Source organism: Grampus griseus, assembly GCF_964374135.1.
Source record: "Grampus griseus genome assembly, chromosome: 4".
Taxonomy (NCBI): domain Eukaryota; kingdom Metazoa; phylum Chordata; class Mammalia; order Artiodactyla; family Delphinidae; genus Grampus; species Grampus griseus.
In genome coordinates this window covers 110,630,604-110,655,089 of record NC_138997.1, presented here as the reverse complement: position 1 = coordinate 110,655,089, position 24,486 = coordinate 110,630,604, and the positions used below count along the sequence as shown (strand labels likewise).

At 36.3% G+C, this 24,486-nt stretch overlaps 1 protein-coding gene across 1 annotated transcript; it reads left to right on the top strand.

Annotated features, from left to right (window-relative positions):
* The first annotated feature begins 2,427 nt into the window (after nucleotides 1-2,427).
* On the top strand, nucleotides 2,428-24,204 carry INTS12 (integrator complex subunit 12). Its single transcript, XM_082653885.1, has 7 exons — nucleotides 2,428-2,533; nucleotides 8,870-9,034; nucleotides 11,831-11,983; nucleotides 13,448-13,635; nucleotides 15,329-15,488; nucleotides 20,196-20,342; nucleotides 23,598-24,204. Exons 2-7 carry the CDS (start codon nucleotides 8,879-8,881, stop codon nucleotides 24,180-24,182), a joined length of 1,389 nt encoding a protein of 462 aa, XP_082510011.1. The 5' UTR covers nucleotides 2,428-2,533; nucleotides 8,870-8,878; the 3' UTR covers nucleotides 24,183-24,204.
* Nucleotides 24,205-24,486: the final 282 nt, after the last annotated feature.

Genomic DNA, 24,486 nt, shown 5'->3' with positions numbered 1-24,486 from the left:
TCTGTTTGTTACTGAGGCTGAAAGCTGGGGAGTCACAAAATGTTGGAATATAAATGTGACACTCTAAGTCCACTTGAATATTAACTGCTTATATTGTACAGAATAAATAGTTCAAAGCAGTTTACAAATATGAAAAAATCACAAACTCCTATTTTTCTTAAAGATTCAAATTTAAATTTGAACCCATTAAAATTCCCCACTACAATCAAATGTTCAACATTATGAATATTAGAACTTAGCTTGTGTTTTATACATAACAATAACAGTATTTGGTTGCAAATCTCACTACTTTCTTTCAATAATATAGATAAACAAAGAAAAGCCTGCCTCTACAGAGTTAGATAGCAGCTTATTACCTTAGATAGTAAAGTTTAAAAAAGGAAAGAAAAAACTGAGCCATTTCAGTGCTCACTACATTATGTAATGTGAGGACACATACCGTTAAGTCCTAGAGGACAAAATCCTATGATTAAAATTAGCTGCTTATCTGGGCAAGAAGTGAAAAAAAAAAAAAAAACAGTTTAAAAAAGCGTACTGTAACCTTAGCCATAAGGGAAGTGTGTCCCCTCTGGAGAATCAGGGAATCATCTGTTGCCATAGAATCATAATGCTTGCAGCTAAGCCTGACCTCAAAATTAATAGGGATCCACAGCATGAAATGCTAACATGTTAGAAACATCGGCAAGCCTGAAATAAAATTACTGAATACCCACAGCTACCAATACCCGTGCTTATTATGAACTAAATGGTTTAAATCCTTGCTTTCCAAGTACTAATCATAACAGAATTCAGTAGGCTACTTTAAAAACTTGAAGATAAAAACAACATATGCTAAGGAACTGTGTATACTGCAGATATTTTAGTTGACTGGCCTCAAAATTTGTTAAGTTTCAAAAAAAAATTTGTTAAGTTTCAAGGTCTGTTAAATTGCTGCTGTTATCCACTTGCATACTCAGTCTTTATTCTTATTTCAAATCACAGGTGATATAAAAGCTACAAAGTAAACACAGGTTAAAACAAAACTAAAAACAAACCCCCCAAGACCCTTATGGGCCTTCTACTACAGAAGTTAAAGTTTGAGCTTTGTTTAAAGCAGGCAAACATGTAACAGAAGTGTAAAAAAATAAAAGAATTGATAAAATAAATGTCAAATCTCACTGAGTTTTTCAGATTTATTTTTGAAGTTAGGACTCTTAAAACAATGCCTTCAGGTATAACTCAAACATAATTTCAAATAATAAGATTGCTTAAGGCAATCCTTTCAGTAGTGTATATTCCCCACCAGGCAGCTGAAAAGTCACATAGCTTAATGTTTGATTTATTAAATATGATAGCAAATCACTCAGTTGTATTTATAACAAAGAATTTATTTTCACAATATTTAAGTGACCATGGTTAAAATTTAAATTGTCACCACTAGTTTTTGCCAGCTTTTGCACTTTCTCCTTTAAACAGTTTCTAGATAAGCTTAGAAAAAAGTAGTACTCTATCTTCTCTTATCAATAATTTAACAGAAGACATATTATTAAATGCTGGCATTTTCTTGATATTCAAGAACTTATGACAAGGAATGGGATCACGGCATTAGGGGATCATGACGTTAAGAATAAAGAGGGGGAGTGGGGGAACAAGTCACCTAATCCCAAACCAGGTAGAGAAAGTACTCGTATCAGTAAACGTTTTGGAAGTCAAAGCAATTTTCATGTAAGTTAAACTCTAACTTTCTATAGAAGTTTAAAACCAAAGTGAAACACTGCTTTGATGGTGTAACAGAAGCAAATGGCCCCAAATGAAGCAAGTTCATTAGAGTAACTGTTAGGTAGTATTCACATACAACTGCTTTCTCCAGTGAGGAAGGGCTGGAATAAAAAACTAAGTGGAAAAAAAAAAGTTAAAGCGCGATCCAAGAGGTCTTAAAACCACACCTAGCAACAAATGGCAAACGACCCCACAGACTGCTGCAACTGGAAGCTGCTCCATGCCCCCATCAATAGAGGAAGCCACGGGGACTGGTCCTGGAAAAACTGAGAAGGGGCCCGGACCCCTCCACCCTTCCCGCCATTCCCCACATCCTCAACCCTGTTTCCCCAGATGCTAAGAGGCGGCTTTACGGCGTCTCAGGGACTGCGGAGCCGGCGGCCCGAGCGCCCTCCTTACCTGGTCGCAGAGGCGCGGCCAGGCAGGGAGGGTGCGTGAGCGTGTGGGTGACACGGACCGCTAGCTCATTCCCGCCCCGCCCGAGCCGGGTTTCCCGAGGCCGTTTCAGAAAGTCTTCGCCCGCGGGCCACACGCAGCCAACGAAACCGGAAAAGAAACAACGAAGATCGCGCCAGGGAAGCAGCGGCCCCCCGCAATCATTCATAATCCGGCGGACCGGAAGGAGTGGGTTACGTCACTTCCTACCGTCGCACAGCCAATACGTTCCCCGGTCGACCCTGCTGCGGGAACCTTTGTTTTTCCGCTCTCCGAGCCGGCTGCTGCCGGGAGCGGTTCGTGAGGCCACCGGGAACTGACGGGGCAGCGGGGCGGAGCGGTGAGTTGTTACCAGCTCACCGGCTTCCAGTCGACTCTGGGAGGCTCAAGACTTTTGCGAGGGGCGAGGTGGGAGAGTAGTTCCGTGCGGTCTTAGTTTCCTCGCTCCCTGTGGGAACACCTCGTAATTTGCAGGCGGTCGAGTGCCCAGGATGACTGCTCACCCCTTAAGTGAGGGTAGTGCTTCCTCGGAGGTTGTGGCGGGCTGGGGCACGCGGACCGAGGGCACAGCCCCAGGGACTAGGTCCTTGGAACCCTGTCTCCGACCTTCCTCGGAAGGTTTTGGCGACTTCTCTCGACAGCTCCCTCTGTCGGCCTCTCACCTTCTCTCGAGCTCACTTGTCAAGGACCTTCCCCTGTGCTAGGCCTTGGGTGTGTTATGACTTTGATCAAAAAAGATTGGCAGTCCTTGTCTGAGTGTCTCTGGTCGCTCTTCAGATTCACTATCACTTGGTTGGTTTGGAATCAGGGTCTTTCCGCTTCCCTTATGTTTCCGGACGTATGCCTAAGGTTTCAGTGTAATCCAGGGCCAAGAACTCAGTGAGGGAATGAAAAGGGCAGCATCTTTAAAAGGTTGTTTATTAGAATGGGTTGCAAGAGCTTGCAAAGACATAAAGAGAAAAGCTTTCTAGAGCCGTTATGTGATGGCAACCCTAATATTGCACTCTGCGTGAACAGGGTCGATTTCCTTCATCTCGTTCACATGCAGATGATCAACTTTAGACTTCTTTTAAGATTCGCATATAGGGTGGGAAATGAGATCTAGAGAAAAGAATATATTTATATATGAGTACCCAATTTGGGTTGGAGAAATCACAGAAGCCCTAGAAAGTGACATTTAAACGAAACCTAGTTCATTCACTCTACAAATACTTTTGAATCTGTGAAGTTCCAAGCACTAGGTATATAACTGAATAACAAGTCCCTGCTTGCATGGAGTTTACAGTCTAGTGGGATTAATGAATTTAAATCGGATGAAGGATTGGGAAGAGAGTATTGCAGATAGGGACATTGTACAAGTTCCCAGTCACGAAAGAGGTGTTTTTGTTTTGTATTGCTTTTCTTTTTTTGATGTTTGAGGGTTTGTGGGGCGGGGCAGTTAGGTGGGGATGGCTTAGAATTTCTTTTTTATTGCTTTCTGTGAAGAGATTTTGGACATGATTAGAATTGTGTAGAAGAAGAGGAAAGACCTTTATACTTTGATCTCTATTAATTCCAAAGCCATTATTTTGTGGTACTTTGCAAAATAGCGAAGTGGTAGGCAAAAAAGAGAGCCTCTCCCCTTAAAGTACTCAAAGTGTTATAGAGAATATACAAATGTACAAAAAAAGAGTGTGGTTCAAGGTAGAAAGTTCCAGTACCGTGAGAATGCATTTTGAGATATCCTAGGAGGACAAGATTAGTTGTATAGGGTGTAGAGAGGAACACAGTAGCTGTGAGTAAAGTTCTCATGAGAAGGAGTATTTGAACTGGGACTTGATAGCATTTGGAAATATAAAAATGGGTTATAAGCTTGTCAGAAAAAATGAGTAGAATTAGCAAGCCCAGCTAATGGCTCTGCACTACAGAAGGTCTGGGGATGAAGAATTAAAGTTTTTGTGCCAGTTACTGAATCTTTTTAAATGGTAGGCCAAGAAATTCGGCTTTATTTTAAAGGCAGTGGGAAGCCTTAATTTTTGAGGGAAAAAGTGAAAAAAGAAAGAGAGGAAAGAAGGAAGAAAAAAATGTGTTGCAGTAACATTAATATGGCAACAGTGTTGAAGTCAAGAATAACTAGATTGTTGCTATAGTACAAAAGGCAAATAACGACCTGAATCTGAATAGTAACTGTGGAAATGAAAAACAGGAATAGATGTGAGAAACGTTGCAGAGTCAGAATTCACAGGAAAGGCCTGCTGATTGTTTAGATATAAGGAATTGGGGAGAACTCAGTGAGGCAGAGATTTAGGCCTCAGACCCGATTAATGGAGAGTGTGTCATTTATTGAAAGCAAGTGCAGGACAGGGAACTTTTGGGGGAAGATATTCATAATCTCAATTTCAATCATAACTGAATTTGAGATACCATTAAGGCAACCAGGTACACATGTTTACTAAGCAGTTGGAATTGTGGGGTTTGAGCTTAATAGAGATTGGAATGGGGATAAACATGTGAAATCAAGTTGAAAACATGATATATATAAGATTACCACAGAAGAAATTGGTAGCAGAACTAAAGAAAATAGACAAGAATAGATACTTGGGCAATACCAAGAGCAATGGGGATGAAGAGATGACCCAGAGAAAGAGTAGCCAGAGATAGAAAAAGAAAACCAGGAAAGCTGAGTGTTACTCGTGGAGGAGGAAGATTTTTGAAAGAGAAAGTGAATAACATGTATTCACTTGGCCAGCATTTACTGAGTGCCTGCTATCTGCCAGGCACTCTGCTACAAACAGGGATTACAGCAGTAGGTAAGGTCAGTGCTGGCCCTCATGGAACCTACGTTCTAGTGAGAAAGACAAACCCTGTTTACACAATTAACAGTGTAATAGCTATGACTTGTAAATACAGGGTGTTTTAGGACCATATAACGGTAAGACTCCTTATTTTGTTAGGGGAATGTACAGAAAAAAATTGAGACGAGAAGGGTGAATAAGATGAGGCAAGGGACGCTTTCTACTAAAGAGCTGGGGTAAGAAAGAGTATATGTTGAAAGATTTGAAATAAGTCATGTGGTTACAACAGAAAGTGGGAATAGCTTGAGATACTAAGTAACATTTAATGAGCAATTGTACTCTGTGCCAGGTACTGTTGTAACTGCTTTACATGTATTACCAGATCATGTAGGGCATTAGAGACCTTTTTAAGAATCTTGTTCTTTAACCTTTGGACAGTAAGAAGTGCAAAGGAGTATTTTAAGCAAGTGGATGATATAAAAATATTTGGAAAGGCGCAAGAGTGATTTTGAATTTTTTCTTTTTTTTTTCTTTGGCTGCATTGGGACTTTGTTGTTGGCGCGGGCTTTCTCTAGTTGCAGCGAGCAGGGGCTACTCTTTGCAGTGCACGGGCTTCGCATTGCAGTGGCTTCTCTTGTTGCGGAGCACGGGCTATAGGCACGCAGGCTTCAGTAGTTGTGACACGTGGGCTCAGTAGTTGTGGCTCACGGGCTCTAGAGTGCAGGCTCATGAGCTGTGGTGCAGGGGTTTAGTTGCTCCATGGCATGTGGGATCTTCCTGGACCAGGGCTCGAACTCATGTCCCTGCATTGGCAGGTGGATTCTTAACCACTACGCCTCCAGGGAAGTCCCAATTGTGGGGTTCTGATTAAGCTCTTACAGTGGGCCAGATAATAGCTGCATGATGGTAGCTTGGTCTAGGGTGTGGTAATAAGGATTGAAAAAGGTAGATGAATTTGAAATATATATAAGAGGTTTGGTGATTGAATGGGAGTCAGGAGTTGAAGTGGAAGGAGTTAAAGCTGATTCTCAGGTTTCTGGCTGGAGCAATGGGATAAGTATCATTTGAGAAAGGGAAGATTAGGGGAAGAACTGGTTGAGAGAAGAGTTTATGAGTGGCTCTGTTAGGGGCATGTTGAATAGGCGGCACCAGTGAGATATCCAAGTCAAGCTGGCAGTCGAATCTTGGAAGAGATGCATGGGCTGGAGAGATAAATATATAATTACTGGCAAAAGGGTATAGGTCAAATTGTCTAGGGCAGTAATTCTGAAACGTTTAGAGTAGATCAGAACCATCTGGAAGATTTAATGCAAATTTCTGGGCCTCGCTCCCAGAGTGTTTTCATTAGTAGCTATGGTTGTGGAGACCGAGAGTTTGAATTCCTAACAGGTTCCCAGGTGATGCCTGTTGCTGCTGATCCAAAGGGGACATTTTGAGAAGAAGGTGTAGAGTGAAAGAAGAGACCCAGAACCTAATCTTGAGCAACTCATTTTTGATTCCTCAAGATTTTTGAGGAATCTACAAAGAAGACCAAGAAAGAAGTAGGAGGAAAAAAATAGTATTTATTATACTTACCTGACTAAGGCTGTGAATACTTTGGTGAAAATATTTCCATGGTATGGTGGCACAAAGGCCAAATTGCAGGAAATGCTATATAAGCAGAAGGAGTGAAGAAAAAGTATAAAATGTAGGAGAAGTTTTGCTATAAAATGAAGAAGATAGGATAGAAGATATTTAAAGGTCAATGAAAAGATGCCAGTAGAAAGAAAGAGGCCGGGGGAGGGAGGTTTGTGAGTGGCGGAGAAGACATAGGAATAGTTCATAGCTCAAGGTTTCAGGGGGGCGGAAAAAGATAGGTTCCAGGCATAGGTGGCATTACATGGAGAGCCACCCTCTTATTTAAAAGGTGGGAAAGAGGAAAGGATTGGAGCAGGTATATTTGTAGATGTGTCAGAAAGTTGATTTAGTTCCTCTCTTGACAGTTTCTGTTTTCTCTGTGAAGTAGATGAGGACATCTACTAAGACAGAGAAGCAGTTTCAAGGAAAATGGAGAAAATGTGACTGGTCTTTGCAGAAAGTGGGGAAATGAGTTGACCAGAGAAACATGATAGGATTGCTAAGTTGTGTTGAGTGCCTAGGTGGGATTAGTGACTCTGAAGATACAGAGTGTATGTATTCCTCTCAGCTGCACTTAGATTTTGGGTGCAGGCAGGGAGAAGGTAAATAGGATGGATGACTATAAAGTAGAAGAAACTGTAGAACTATGGGACAAGGATGCTTAGAGTGCTAAAAGAGAGTCTTTGAAAGGCTGGACCATAAAGGATAAAAAGGATGGAGAAAAAAGATGATTATTTAAAAGTAGGAATTTCTGAGTTACTTATATACATTTACTGTATATAACTAAGTTATATAAGTCTTAGCTCCTAACGTAAGCTAAGACTTTGTTCCCACCAACACCACTATTGCCACCTTCCTAGGCCATTGACATTTTTAAAAGTGGTGATTATTATTAGTTTTCTGCATTCTTCTTTTTTTAAAGCAACATCTAGATTTGAAATTAAATCTACATTTAAAGCATTAAATTTCTGTATATATTTGTATCTATATCTACACACACCTAGGACTTTGTTTTCTAGAATTCTAATCCACAATAAGAAAGCTCTTTTACAATCTATTTTGATCATGAGTTTTAGAATATACAGGAAAGAACTATATAGAAGTAACATGATTTGGTGTAACTCCTGGAAAATATTCTTGGAAATAATAAAGGAGATAAAGTGACAAATTTACACAGTTGCTGACCTCTTTAGGACTTCAGTAGCAGGAAATAAATTTCTTTCACTATTCAGTAGTCGCCCCTTATCCATGTGGGATATGTTCCAAGACTCCCAGTGGATGCCTGAAACCATGGGTAGTACCAAACCCTATATATACTGGGTTTTTTCCTATACATACATACCTGTGATAAAGTTTTATGAATACATTAGGCACAGTAAGAGATTAACAACAATAACTAATAATAAAGTAGAATGATTATAACAACATATTATAATAAAAGTTATGTGAACATGGTCTCTCTCCTCAGGTTCTTCAACTCTGCCAGAAATGTGGCAGTGGCCTCTTCATTGGCAGACACAGCCTCTCCAGTAATTTTTATATTTTTCAGTCTAAACCTATTCCTGAATCTGTGTAACCATCCTTTATTTGCAGTAAATGGTGTGGTGTCACTCATTTCAGGGGATCTCTTGCTGAAGTTTTTGTAGATGTTCAATGTTTTCTGGCCCAACATATTGCTGTCAGTTGGAACATATACTGTTCATGTCCTCCATCCACAAATTTAATGCCTTTTCCATTCTAACTAAGCACTTATGCACTGTGGCTATAACTTTTGCACTCTGAGGTACGACAGCAAAACTAGCACAAATTTTCCTTCTTCACAATTTCACAGATAGAAGACTCGTTCTTACCATAGATTTTAGCAACCTCAGCATATGAGCATACAGTTTTTTTCTTATTAAGTTTAAAACTTTCACTTTTTCACTTAGAGGAAGCACTTTGCAACTTCTTTGGCATATCTGAATAGCACGCATCACTACTCTGGCTCTTTGGGAACATTAAATAAATAATAATAAGGTGACCTGAACACAGGCACTGCAATACCATGACAGTCAATCTGATAACTGAGCTGGCTAGTGACTAACAGATGGGATTCACTGGACAAAGGGATGATTCACATCCCAAGCAGGATGGAGAAAATTTACTTTTATCCGTAATAACCTTTTGGACAGTATGAATTTTGTATCAGGTGCACAGTATTACCTATTATAAACAAAAGAACAAGAAAAACTTTGACAGATAATTACCCGTTGTCTGTAAATTACTTTCCTCTTTTTTTACTTCAGGTGTTTGCAATGGCTGCTACTGTGAACTTGGAACTTGATCCCATTTTTTTGAAAGCACTAGGCTTCTTACATTCAAAGAGTAAGGATTCTGCTGAAAAGCTAAAAGCACTACTTGATGAATCTTTGGCTCGGGGCATTGATTCAAGTTACCGTCCATCTCAAAAGGTACCTACCTGGATAAAAAGCTTGGAGGAAGTTTTGTAAAGCCTGTAGTAGAACAGTGTTAACATTTAGAACATCTCGAAACGATCTCTCTGCCAAATAATCTTTTCTTGTGGAATGAAGAAATTTATAGTGTTCTTTTCTTCCTTCAAGCTTTCAGAGAACTGTTACACTATATAGAGAAGTTAGCTGGGAGTGGGGGATATTCAGTTCTACTACTTTATTCCTATAGAAACCCACTTAAGATATATTTCAGTTTCTAATTCCTTATGATCAGAGTATTTTTTTAAGCTGCTGAATGAAACCGTAACCTGTGTTATAATTATTCTCTAACGTTTTATGGGCGAAAAATAAAAGGACAGGGATTTTGCAATGAAGTGAATTAAATATGTATAGGATAATGTAAGGAATAAAGGAGGTATGGATGAAATGTGAGAACTTTGTAGCTCCCATAATAATAACAAAGCTTTATGTGAAAAGAATATACATTTTGGAACCAGACAAACCTGTTTTAAATCCCAGCTTACCTCTTACTAGTGTGGTGATAGATAACATATCTTGAACATTTACTGTGTCCTAGGTACTTTTCTCAGTGGTATATGTTTATCATTAATTTTAGTTGTGGTAATTATCCTTTGAGATAGGTATTATTTATTTTTATTTTACAGTAAGGAAATTGAGGTACATAGTAACTTCATTTCACCCAGCCTCTGTTTCTTTATTATTAAAATGAGGATAATAAGAACTACCTTACAAAGTTGTGAAAATTAAAAGAGATAAAGTATGTCAGCCACCTAGTGCAGTGTCTACCTGGTACATAATAGACTTTTAGTGAATGATAGCTCTTATTAGATTCTCTAATACCTAAGACATTCTTTCAAACCATTCTAAAGCTCTAGCCTTGAAACTTTGTGTCACCCAGGTCTATGAACACCTAGATACCAAATTGAGAAGGAGAGGACAGAACTACACGACTAGCTCAGTCTAATCCAGAATCTCAAACTGAAGACAGGGCCAAGTCCCAGACTCAGTGTCCAAGTGATCAGTGATATTTTGCTCCCAGCCTTCTTTGAAAGCTACCTCTAGTATTCTCAAACCTTTTTATTGTCTTTTGAGTAGTAAAGCCATTGTGACTTCATTTCTTTCACCATTCTCATTCTGGTAGGTTCAAAGAGCTCAAGCCAACCAAATTAATAAAACTCAACAAAATATACTAACAAATTCAGTCTGCTCTGAGTATGGATATAGGCCAAACAGGAAATTCCTATTATTACTAAAGAAGCAGTATTTTGAGATTCTAAAACAGAAGCAATTTCATCTGTTAAAGTACATAAGAAGTTTGTTACAATTAAAAAGCCTCCTGCCCTTAGGTTTCTAACTGGAAATGACTTCTCATGGTCAGTTTAGAGAAAATACTCTGCTAGGTGTTTTTAAAACACAGATGCATTTAATTTTAGTCTTTAACTGGACATTTCCATCTCTAGAATTGTGTGAGAATCACCTAGAAGCAGTGGTGTGCTTATAAACATTATCAACTGGGGATAATTCCAAGGAGCTACTATATGCATAAGCTTTCTTGTAACAGCAACAGATAACAAATATATATACATATCAAAGAGTAAAAATAACAAGGATTGCAAGTTTAAAACAGAATGGAAAGATAAGCCACAGACTGAGAGAAAAGGTTTGCAAATGATGTATCTGATAAAGGACTTGTATCCAGAATCTATGAAGATCTCTTTATACTCAATAATTTAACAAATGCTTTAGCAAAGAAGATAAATGTGTGGCAAATAAGCACTTGAAAAAAATGTTTAACACCATTAGCCATTAGGGAAATGGAAATTAAATCTACAGTGATATGCCACTACATACCTATTAAAATGTCTAAAATTAAAAAGATTAGCCATACCAAGCATTGGTGAGGATATGAGGATGTGAAGGAACTGGGACTCTCATATACTCCTGATGGAAATGTAAAATGGTATACCACTTTGGAACATGGTTTGGCAGTTTCATAAAAAGTTAAGCATAAACCTACCATGTGATCCAGACATTCCACTCCTACATGTTTATTCTAGAGAAATGGAAGTATATGTCCATATAAAGATTTGTACCTGAATGTTCATAATATCTGTATTCGTAATAGGTCAAACTGGAAACAACCCAAATGTCCATTAATAGGTAAATGAATAAACAAATCATGGTGTATTTGTTCAATGGAGTACTATTCAGCAACAAAAGAAATGAACTTTTGCTACACTCAACAACATTGATGAATCTCAAAATAAATATTGCTGAGTGAAAGAAGCCAGAAAAAAAGAGTATATACTGCATGATTCCATTTATGAAAATTTCTAGGAAATGCAAACTAATCTATAGTTGCAGAAAGCAGATATGTGGTTGCCTGAGACTGGGTGGCTTAGTTTTTCTAGGATGTCTACCTCTAAGAGTGAAGTTTTTCTAGGATGTCTACCTCTAAGAGTGATTACAAAGGGCAACCAGGACACTTTGTGAGATGATGGATATGTTCCTTATATTGATTGTCGTGAAACCATAGAGCGAAACATATCCAATTTTACACTTTAACTAGGTGCAGTTTGTATATCAGTTATTCCTCAATAAATAAAGTTGTTTAAAGTCAATAAAGTTGTTTAAAGAAGAAGGCAACACATTGGTCACTACATGATGTCTTAATTTTTAACTGATAGTTGTTTAGATTTATGATCTGTTTTTTTTAATAGTATATTAGATAGTCTGAATATTTAATTATGGGTATCTTTTTAATTTCACCTATAGGATGTGGAACCACCCAAAATTTCAAGCACAAAAACTGTTTCCATTAAGCAAGAGCCCAAAACATCATCCACTCTTCCTTCTGGCAATAATAATGGCAAGGTCCTAACAACTGAAAAGGTAAAGAAGGAAGGTGAAAAGAGACCTGCTGATAAAGTAAGATTTTATTTTACTCTAGTAAATCAGTCAATGAATCAATCAGTTTATAGGCCAGAAAACGTTTTGTGCTTACTTTTTGTATATAATAGTGGGTAAAAGTACATAATAACCACTCAGTAAATATATTTTGATAATTATGGATATTGGTTTTTTGAAATTAAAATTTAGAAACATTTTAAAACCATTTACTGAAGTCGTTGTCAATAAATATTTGAGCGCTAGAAGATGTACTAATTTCATGTATAACTGAAGTATTCTAGATGGAACTGTTGTTGAAAAGAAAAGATGGCGAGGAAAGAATAAAGATGTAAATGACTAAACATGAAATTTGTTACAGAATGGTGTACCTTAACAGGGTTACAGATAACAGATACAGATAACTCTTGGATTGTCTATTTTGAATGATTTCTGCACATAATTATTAGGATTTTAGCACTTAGTAAAAAATACATTTAAAAAAACTTTTACTACCCCTGCCCTTAAGGTGGGGTGTTTTCATACTTTTTTCTAAATATTGGCTATTCATAAACTATATTGCATTGTTTTTATATAAATTTAAAAGCACAGAAAACAATATAATATAGTTTATGAATAGCCAATATTTAGAAAATATATCTCTATTTTCCATATATATATCTCATATATATCTTTTAGCAACTTTTTCCACTCAGCAATGTGCTTTTGAAATTTACCTATGTTGATACATGTAGATTTGAACATTTCTTTCAGCTAACATGTGGAATATTAATTCTATAAATAAACCAGTTAATCCATTCCCCCGCTGATGAGCAGTTAGCTTATTTCTCCTTTTCCTCTATTACAGTGGGGTTTCAGTGAGCTGCTTTATACGTATGTCTTTGCCCACATGGTGGTAGTTTCTATAGGATGTATACCTATAAGTGGATGTAATGGGATGGGTACATCTTCAACATTATTAGACATAGTGGATGTTTGAAGCAAGTATGGCAATGTGTTAAGCCTGAACGACTGGTAGAAGTTCATTATTTACTTCTTTTCAATATATATTAACTATCACTACTTCATTATTTAAAATTTTAAAATAGCCTTAAAAATAGCCTTAGTAGTACTATGGCTTCTCAATTCAAAGCATCCAGTGGGGGGTTGGGAGGGCACTGTAAGTAAATCCACTGAACTTCCAGGATTCTTTAATGGATAAAAGAGTACAAAGAGAAATACAGATGCATGCTAAACTGTTCTGATTTATTTATTTCTACCTTGTTGGAGTCTTTTAACATACTGATTATGAATTTATTATAAATGTTCTCCAGGTCTTTAGTGTGTACATCTCTCCCTAACTATGTGAAAATATCTGTTGAGTGGACTTGGTCATTGCACACTGTCTATCTTATCTTGTGATAGATGTGATAGATGTCTATCACATCTCTCAGTGATTTAAAGTTTATTCTAACGTGTTACTTTCTGATTGGGTGCTTTTTATAGATGAAATCAGACATCACTGAAGGAGTTGATATTCCAAAGAAACCTAGATTGGAGAAACCAGAGACACGGTCCTCTCCCATTACTGTCCAAACCAGCAAGGATTTAGCTATGACTGACCTTTCCAGCTTTGAGGAGACCAGTGCTGATGATTTTGCCATGGAGATGGGATTGGCCTGTGTTGTTTGTAGGTTAGTTGTACCTTGCCACAGATTCTTTTGTGTCTTTGTAAAGAGCAAACAACTTAAAAAAAAAAAAAAGACCAATTGTTGGGTGTTTTTTTTATTTTGTTTTTATAATTTGAAGGTGGGTAGGAGATAAGTAGATCGATAAGTAGATAAACCTCCCATATGGCAATTTAGTGTCTTAAAAATTGTCAAAATTTTATATTCTTGACAGGCATCTTTAATCAGTTATGTTGTAGTAATATTTTCTGCGTTCTTGGCTTCTAGAGGGAAAGCAATTATTGCTTTATTTTTTAGTGAGAAAGAGTCTGTTCAGCAGACTTAATTATTTTCACCTTTCTTTTTTTTTTTTTTTTTTTTTTTTTTGCGATATGCGGGCCTCTCACTGTGTGGCCTCTCCCGTTCCGGAGCGCAGGCTCAGCGGCCATGGCTCACGGGCCCAGCTCCTCTGAGGCATGTGGGATCTTCCCTGACCGGGGCACGAACCCGTGTCCCCTGCATCGACAGGCGGACTCTCAACCACTGCGCCACCAGGGAAGCCCCTCATCTTTCTGTTTAAGAAGACTATGTTGCTTTTTTTTTCCTGAAGTGTTGATAGTATTTATAAAGTAAATGGTTATATATCATTTTCTAAAATACCATTAAATCTTTTCCTAAGGATAATGGAAATGAAATTAATGGATCATGTAGGTTATTCTGAGTGTTGTTTTGAAACATGGATTCATAATTATAAAAACATAGATAATTCTGCTTAGTAGAAGATGCATCTTAAAAATGAGAATAATTAGATTTTAAACTCCTGGATGCCAGGAGCTATGTCTTTAATTGTTAATGACTTTCATTGCCTAGCACAACAGAAAAAATTACCACCTTTGTTGCTGTTTTCTTCATGAAAATGTTAAATTCTGGTGCATTGGGACTGAGTGCATACCTATAAACTTTTGTGAACCTTATAGAGAATCAGTTAATGTACTTCTGAATAGGATCATTTCGTTAGAGCTTCATTGTTTTAACATATATTTGTTTATTTCAACTTTTATCTACTATAAGAGTTATCATTTTTATATAAAGAAGTAAATGGTAAAGTAATAAGGGGGAAAGGACTAGTAATTGTAACCCTCCGTAAGGAGACTTGTTATGATAGTCTAAGGCTGTTGCTGTTGGAATTTATACTTTTTGATACACATATTACTGCATTCTATTTAGTTGATTAAGACATTTATTTATTGAACACCCTGTGTCTGCGCAGTAATGTGCTAGGCCCTATAGTTAATTAGGTCCAGTTTCTAACTTTAGGCAACTCAAATATTAATGAAGAAGATAGAACAATATGTAGGCAGCAAATATAAAGGAATTTAATAGAGGTACAAAGAAGATGTTATGAGACTGTTGGAGGACTAGCCAAAGTCTACTGTGTACCTTCTGTGAGAAAGAAAAAAATTGCAATGAGAAATGACAAGGAGAATATAGCCAAATTTAGTCTTTAAGTCATCTTATACATTTCTTAATGGCTGAGCATAACCTTTAAAAGAAATGAATTGTTTGTGCAGGCTACAATGTTGGGATTCGTTACTTTGCTCTTTGGCTTTTCTGGGGTTTTTACCCTGTTTAATTTATCAAACTTTACCAGAACAACCCTAAAATGGCTTTAAATTGTTGCATTCAAATAAATGTAATATTTAATGGTATACTTTCTTAGGCAAATGACAGTGGCATCTGGTAATCAATTAGTAGAATGTCAGGAATGCCATAATCTCTACCACCAAGATTGCCATAAGCCGCAGGTGACAGACAAGGAAGTGAATGACCCTCGCCTTGTGTGGTATTGTGCCCGGTGTACCAGACAAATGAAAAGAATGGTAGGAATCATTTTTCTCTATTTTAAACAATCTCTGTCAATTTCTTTGTTGATATGTGCTTTTTAAGATAAAAATTTGAACATTTATGTTATTGAAAAAAAATCTTATAAGCTGATGATTTAAATGTTTGTGTATATGTGTGATTTTTGTGTCTATGCCTAAATGGACCAGACCATGTATATGCATTTTTCTCTGCTCAGCTTTTAACTTGTTCTATTATAAAAATCAGAATTGGAGACCCACAAAATATAAATATTCCTTACTGGTATGTCAGTGTATTTATAAACATAAAGCACTGTGGGAAGTGGTGAGATACAAAGCCCCAGACTCTGCTGAGTCTGGTAAGGAAATATTAGAAATATCTATTCCTGAGTGAGTGTAAACCACCAAACTTACAAACTGTGTACAGAGGCAGTATTTGTATGTGCATCTTTCTTTCCTCCTGTGTTTCTCTCTCTGTTCCTCAGTCTTTCCTTCTCATTGTCTTCAAGTGACCATTTATCCTATATTCCCCAGTACTTTCTCAGTTTACTGCTCACAAACATAACTGTCTTTAATTTCGTACTGAAACATGTTTTCATTTGTTATATTGGATAGTTTTCTAACTTATTTAAATAGTAGATGGATGAATGTTATCATCTTCCTTTTAAAGAAATCAAGTTGTTATTTACTTCAGTGACTTGTTTGCTTCCCCCATCCGCCCTCCCCTGCCTTAGATTAGGGACTCTCTTTTTGTTTTTTTTTTTTAATTTTATTTTTTATTGAAGTATAGTTGATTTATGTTATGTTAGTTGCTGGTTACAACAAAGTGATTCAGGATATTGAATATCCCTGTGCCATACAGTAGGACCTTGTTTACTCATTCTGTATATAATAGTTTCCATATGCTAATTCCAAACTTCCAATCCATCCCTCCCCCACCTCTCCCACCTCCTTGGTAACCACAAGTCTGTTTTCTGTGAGTCTGTTTCTGTTTCATAAATAAGTTCAATTGTGTCACATTTTAGATTCCACATATGATATCATATTGTATTTGTCTTTTTCTTTCACTTAGTATGATAATCTCTAGGTCCATCCGTGTTGCCACAGATGGCATTATTTCATTCTTTTTATGGCTGAGGAATATTCCATTGTATACATGTACCACATCTTCTTTATCCATTCATCTGTCAGTGGACATTTAGATTGCTTCCAAGTCTTGGCTATTGTAAATAGTGCTGCTGTGAACATAGTGAGTGCATGTATCATTTCGAATTGTAGTTTTCTCCAGAAGATTAGGGACTCTTGATAAAAGAATTCTCATATTGTTAACCAAGTGAGTTTCTACATAAATTTTTCTGACCAAATATATCTTTTTAAAGTTAGAAGTACTTAGTTAAAAATAAGAAAAAAAAAAAATCAAGATACCTACTTTACTTTTTAATCACTCAAATCAGAAATAGATTATGTTTTATTCCTATGAAAAGTAGTAACATTTCAGTAGTATTTATACTTTCTGTTTGTAATGGGAAATTTCTTTGACATGATACAATTGTTCTCTGCTCAGTCTGATTTTTATTTAGTTTATTACTTAAACTAGCCCCCCAGGACCTCAACCAAAGTAATTACGGGTGAGCACAACAGTGCATTCCAGTGCCTTGACACAAGTAGTCACTAAGAATTGGTAGTCAAAATAAATAATTTGTGACAGTAATCTTTCTTTAGTGTAGCTTCAAAGTTTATTATTATTTTATTGTAAGTCTCTTAATAAAGTAAGTACCGTTCTCTCCTAAGTTTTTACTCCCTTACATTTTGTGACTTAGTTTACACCAGGTCTATATTTATAGTTCTAACCCTCTTCCTGGAATGAATTTTGGCAGCTGACCAGATATCCTACAGTTACTTTAAGTTCAATGCTTTTAAAATTAAAATTGTTTTCTTCTCCACTCAATTTTTCCTCAGTTGCCTGAACTAGAAAACATTATCCTTGATGCCTCTCTTAATTCCACATCCCTTTGTTTACCAAACTTGTTAATTCTACCTCTTATGTATTTCACAAATCTGTTCATTTCACTTTTGTTACCCTGTCCCACAAACCCCTCATTTCTTGTCTATTGCTTTAGCTCCTTCAGTCCACTTTACACACTGCAGTTAGAATATTCTTCTAAAGTAATTATCTAACTTTATCTGTTTAAGTGTGCCCAGTGGCTCTCAATTACCTATATAATGAAGTTTTCCTTGTTAGAGTGGATGTATGGACCTTCTCTCTTTGACCCAACTCTACCTTTGTATCCTTCTCTCCCACCACTTCATCATATACACCCACATACTGTGGCCATGCCAGACCAAATGGTTAATTCCCTGAGTATGTGGTGAACTTTTCGTGTTCCCATATGTCCTGCTTCTCAGCTTCTCCTCATCTGGGATACCTTTTATTCTTTATCAACTTTGCAAATTAAATGTCTAATTAATTTGTCATTAAGACCTAGTCTCATTCACTGGCAAAGCACCAGAGCAAAGCTCAGGACTGGACACATCCCACATTCTGTTGTTCTCATTTTAAGATACATAAATGGAGGAAATATAGATTTGCACCAGAAATCTGCAGTCAGTAAGTTCAGTCTGTATGTCCAAGAGTCAAGTGCTGAATAAGGGGCCATGACTAATGTCAGAACATGATTAGATACACCAAGAGTGGACCTGGAGAAATACCAAAAGATGTGATCTGAAGTAAGCCTGAAGATTAGGATCTGGTAAACACAATGTTCAGTGAGAGAAAGAAATTTGGAAATGGTGGGGATGCTAAATCCAGTCATTCTTACTATAATTGCTTTCAGTGACGTTCTCATATATATGTGCATTGGTTATTGGTCCAAGATATCTCAAGGATACCATAAATAACATCTTATATCCCCTTTCTCCTTGCACTAATTTCTTAACTAGGGCAGGTTCTGCAGTACACATTATTATAGGAAGACGGGAAGACAGAGTTAAGAATGGTGGGTGGCAGGGTCCAAGATTATTCTTTTGTTTTGTAATTTTCTGTCTACCAGGTAATGGGTTTTGCCCCAGCACTAGGTGAGAGACTCATGACTTACTGCAGTGGTTCTCAATCTAAGGTGGTAACACACTCCTACTCAGCAGTAATAAAAATACATGATAATTTTGATTGCTGCCATACTGGCAACTATCGCCTTGAGTGGTGAATGTCATATATTCTGCACTGTGTGAGTCAGTCACCCAATGAAAAATTATAGTGCCTTTGTTGAGCAACGCTGAGTCAGTGATAATATCCTAGTTCCCTAAACTAGTATTACCAGCGAAGGACAAAGGGTTTTGGGTATTTCTTACTCAGCTTCTAAGATGGCTAGGTGAAATAGAGGACGCAGAGAAAGATCCAAACATGATCTCCTAGGCAGAGGTTCTTTCTGGGCTTCACTGTAATGAATCTTCATCTGCTAAAGCATACAAGTTAGGTGGGTCTTCAGAGTCTCACCACATCTACTGATGTGCATAGAGGGAAGTATAAGATTGAAAGCCATGGGTATGGAACCATGTATTTCTGATTTACTCTGAAGGCTACATTTTCATAACGTGGTTTGCAGTAGAGGGTAAGATAATCTTTCTTGGTCGTAAGAGATATTTTTATCATAGATATCTAACAGCATCCTTAATAATATTCTTGATCTGAGTGTTGCTTTATAAGTGATGTCTGAAATTAGTTGTACTTTCATGTGGAAAGTTTGTAATATAAAAAATGGGATGAATTGAGACTTAAGGCTGAAAATTATATTGTATGGCAAACCATAGCACAAGAAAGTCTAAACAGAGATAAAACAGCTACATTCAAATTTCCAGAAATGAGAACACATTATTAATACATTTTCTGGTATTGTCTTGCATGGCCTTATTAGGATTGTCAAGGACAATGGAATGGCAGGGAGCATCTTTACCCATCCCGTAGAGATGGGTTCTTTCAGATTCAGTTTTCTTACCTTTTGTAAATAATGATAATGAATAAATAGTAACTATTATTGTCTGCACTTAATATGTGCCAGACACTATGTAAAGGCTTACGTAATCACAATTCATTCTCATAACCCACCTTTGAAACAAGATATTATCCCCATTTTGCAAATAAAAATGAAACTTTTAGAGATTTACGTATTTTACTTGAGGTAACATAGCTAGGGAAGTAGTTGAGCTGGGTTTTGATTCTAGTTCTGTTTGACTCCAAAGACTGTCCTCTCAAACACTGCACTATACTGTTTATATAGTTAATATTATCTAGCTGGAGAACACTAAAGAACAAACTGAAAAATGATTAGAGTTCACAAGAGAGTTTAGTGAAGTACCTAATATAAAATAAAAGAAAAGTCAATTTTTGGTCAAAATAAAACTGAAAATGCTTATGTGATTTTTTTTTCTTTTTCTTTTTATCAATTTGGTTTTGTTAAAATGACATTTAATTAACCCTAATCTGGATAATTTTTAAAGTTTCGTATTATCTTTACTGTTTAGAAACTAATAAAATCTATAAAACCATTAATTAATATGATGATACAAATAATTTGTCGAAGAATCTGTATTTTCAGTGTCATCACAATATTTTTTTAATGTTCATCTGTATTTCAATTCAATGAGGAGTCCTGTGATAGATTTTATTGTCTTTCTGTGCATTTAACTAAGATTTTGTAGCTAATTTAATCTTAACACTGATTTTTGCAGGCTCAAAAAACTCAGAAACCACCACAGAAACCAGCACCCACAGTTGTTTCTGTAGCTCCTGCTGTTAAAGATCCATTGGTTAAGAAACCAGAAACTAAACTCAAGCAAGAGTTAACTTTTCTAGCATTTAAGAGATCAGAAGTCAAGGTATAGTATATTCCATTTTTATCTAAGATTGGATTTAAATTTAGTTGACTTAATAGTTACTTGGGAAAAAAAATAATGTGAAACTTTGTATACTAAATGGCCATATGTTGGAAATTAAGACTACATTAAGACTACATTACTATTAACATTGAGTAGAAAGAGAACATTTATGTAATTATTTAATCTTGAGCTCTGCTATTTCTCTTTTTATGGTGATTAGGAACTGTTTGTGAGCATTCCAAGATAACATTCTTTACCATTCCTATGTAGTCAGCCACTTCTCTCCAATTGGGAATTTGGTTTAAATCCTAAATACCTTTGTCCTCAGTAGCAGTAGTTTTGCTCCTCACATTACTTGTGCTGATTGGCCCCATAGCTTTTTTCTTCCTGCTTATTGGCTATTGAAGTTTTCTTCTTTGTCTTATTTTTTTCTATTATTATCATGAATTTTCCCCATGAATTGGCCCTCTCTTATACTAAGGAGCCAGATTATCTAGTGAGAGTATCACCTTTCTCATTCCTAGATTTTCATCCTTGATATCATGCTACATTATTATTAATATTCTGGCATTTTGATATCATGGAATAAAATATTTTTCTAATCTAATTTTATAACAAAAAGAATGCTTTTATTGAGTTTCACATTCCAATTTTAAGCAGAAGATGGAATTTTAAAGATGGAAGAAAAAAATATTAGCCCCAAATTCTCAAAGGTTAACCCCAGAAAATTCTAAAGCTGTTACCTTGTCCAAGTGGCTGTAAGTAGCAAAGATCAAGAACATTGGTTTGATGATAAAGAATATGAGTATAAAGTACTCTGAGAAGGATACTGATAATTTTATTTGCAGATCATTTTTAATTTAATTTACCAGGGAAGAGCTGATATCCAAGGGATATCCATTATTGATTTGTCACATAGAAACTTGGTGAGCTAGAATAGAAGTAAGAATAACTTATTGAAAGTAATTAGAGTTGCTATATTCTATACTTAAATCACTTTTAGGTAGCTTTTTATACTAACCTGTTACTACTAAAGTTTATTTTTAGGAAACCAATATGAAATTATTTTACAGCAAATAAATTAAGGCCTTGGCTGTCATGTTCTGATTAAGAAGAGGTTTTGACGTTTTTATGATAAAATATAATAAATTTTTACTATGAAAAAAATTGTTCCCATTTATATATAAAAAGCAATTTAAAAATAGCTTTCTAACTAGGATAATAGGCAAGAAAATATTTTTAGTTGAGAACAATTGTGAAATTTATTTTCTGCACTGGAATAGTAAGAAATTACTTGGTCTCCGTTGTTTGTGTTATTTTACTTTTGTGCATCCTGATAGTATTATAAGCCATCTGTCATTCAGTTGAAAAGCAATACCAGTAACAGCAAACCATTAAAATAAAATGCCATACACACAGAACTTGCTTTGTACTTCATAAGTGTTGGTCTTTTTGATTACTTCAGATGGGTTTTCTTTTGTGAAGTTTGTTGAAAGATCATTTAGCCATATAGCAGGCAGTTTTATGTTTAATATAAAGAAAAGGAAAAAATCAGATCTTTCATCACTGAAAATTAAAAGTTTGCTACACCTGTGTCCTTTTGCTTCCTTGACTAACTTTTTTTCGTTACCTGTATGCATATCTCTAGGAACTTGTAATTGATGTAAAGTTTATCTTCTTTGCATAACCTTATGAGATAGTCATTGTATGATGTTACTGTAAAAAATCCTATCGGGGCTTCCCTGGTGGCACAGTGGTTGAGAGTCCGCCTACCAATGCAGGGGTCACGGGTTCGTGCCCCGGTCTGGGAAGATCCCACATGCCGTGGAGCGGCTGGGCCCGTGAGCCATGGCCGCTGAGCCTGTGCATCGGGAGCCTGTGCTCTGCAACGGGAGAGGCTGCAACAGTGAGAGGCCCAAGTATGGCAAAAAAAAAAAAAAAAAAAAAAAAAAATCCTATCGTTTTTTGGAGTGTGTGAACAATAATCTGGACTCTCCTCTAATAAAGACCTCAGAGAACTCTGTTTACATTATTTTTCACATTGGTTTAAAATGTTTAATGCAGACAATATTGACGGCTACTTTGTAAGAACTAAAAACGTTTTTCTCAACTCATTCAGAGTTCAGTTCTAAAATATAACTGAGTATATTTTAAGCATGATAACTACCATATTTTAAAGTAAGATACTATTTGTAAGACTTTACCTTTTACGTATTTAACACTTTTGTGAATCTCAAGAATATGAAGGTAGAAAAAGTGCCAGTGTGAAATTCAGTCCATAATTAATTTGAACAAAGTGCATTTTTCCCTAAACGTTAAGGTGAAAAAAATTGTTCTCATATGAATAAGAGCAATATTTATGTAGCGACATTGGTATCACTGTTAGCTTTTGACTGGCCAAGGAAGTTAATTAGAGAAATTGAAGTGTTATACCTTTAAGAAATACATCTGGGAGTGAGTCAGGCATACCCAAAATGTCACTATGCAGCTTATGAGGCAGTTGATTAAAAATGTTATACAGAAGCAGGGATCTCTTTGTGATAGTTTCAGTGGAAACATGGACAAATTGTGAAAATAAAGTCATGAGACCTTCTTAGTATATTTCGACCTTTAGAGTTGTACAATTCCAAGTAGTTAACATGGTGTATCTGTGTATATTTTGCAATGCAGTAGCTATTTGCTCAAAATTTGTGGGGGATTTTTAAAAATAGGTTCAAAATCTTATGTATTCACTCAATATTTATTGAGTGAATCTCTTCATCTCAGACATCTCCTACATATCCTGGGCGTGAGCATTTTTGTCCATTAAGAGTGGATTCTGTTTTTGAAATGATCCACAAGTCATTTGGAGCAAAGCCTAAAGAATTAGATGTTTTACTGAGCTAAATAGTAACCTTTTTGGGTGAAAAACAAGTTAAAGCATTAAATCTGATTTTCTGATATGGCTTGTAACCAAATCTAGGAGCAGTCCTCAAAAAGGAATTCCCATATATTTTTTTCTGCAGTGATTAGAAGAAGAATATGACATCCCATAATTTCTGCTTTATAAATGGTAGCACCCATTAGCTATGGATAGGTTTTCTTGTATGTGTTTTTTCAGATCAGTTTAGCAGAACTTAATTTTGGTGCTATGCTTTAAATTTCCCAGATCATTTTTGTATAAAATGTCTTAACCATTAAACTTGTTATATATTTAAGAATATTATATTAGGTGTTAATTACACTTGGCTCTAATATTTATATTATGTTTTTTAGGCATCCACGGTTGTTTCAGGAAATTCTTCTAGTACCAGTGTTTCCTCTTCAGCAACTAGTGGCCTAACTGGATGGGCAGCTTTTGCAGCCAAAACTTCTTCTGCTGGTCCATCCACAGCAAAATTGAGTTCAACAACCCAAAACAATAGCGGGAAACCTGCTACCTCATCAGCTAACCAGAAGCCCGTGGGTTTGACTGGTCTGGCAACATCATCCAAAGGTGGAATAGGTTCCAAAATAGGTTCCAGTAACAGCACTTCACCCACTGTACCACTGAAACCACCTCCACCTCTAACTTTGGGCAAAACTGGCCTTAGTCGCTCAGTTAGTTGTGACAATGTTAGCAAAGTAGGTCTTCCCAGTCCAAGTAGTTTGGTTCCAGGAAGCAGCAGCCAACTAAGTGGGAATGGAAATAGTGGGACATCAGGGCCTAGTGGAAGTACCACTAACAAAACCACTTCAGAATCAAGCAGCTCTCCCTCAGCATCCCTTAAAGGTCCAACTTCACAAGAATCACAACTCAATGCCATGAAGCGATTACAGATGGTCAAGAAGAAGGCTGCCCAAAAGAAACTCAAGAAGTAATGTGGCCAAGTAGGTTTTTATATCATATTACCCTAAAGATTAAAATCTTATTATTAATACACAAACTGTAGTATACTATAATTTAATAAAAATCTTCATAATGAAATTTATTATTTCTTACCTTAAAATGCTAATTAGTAGTTAATGAAACTTGGAAATGTTTATTTTAAATCTGTTTAGCATTTTTCTTTTGACAGTTTTCATAGTATGTGAAAACAATGATTAGAATGACTAATTCTCGATGAAAACTTCTGGAATTCCAGAAGACTGATAGCATATGTGAATTTTTTTTTAAAATTCATCT

Excerpts from the sequence above, each read along its gene's own strand:
- INTS12 (XM_082653885.1), top strand. The coding sequence starts at position 8,879 with ATGGCTGCTACTGTGAACTTGGAACTTGATCCCATTTTTTTGAAAGCA. Across the intron at positions 9,035-11,830 it reads GTTACCGTCCATCTCAAAAG|GATGTGGAACCACCCAAAAT; the intron begins GTACCTACCTGG and ends TTTCACCTATAG. Across the intron at positions 20,343-23,597 it reads TTAAGAGATCAGAAGTCAAG|GCATCCACGGTTGTTTCAGG; the intron begins GTATAGTATATT and ends TATGTTTTTTAG.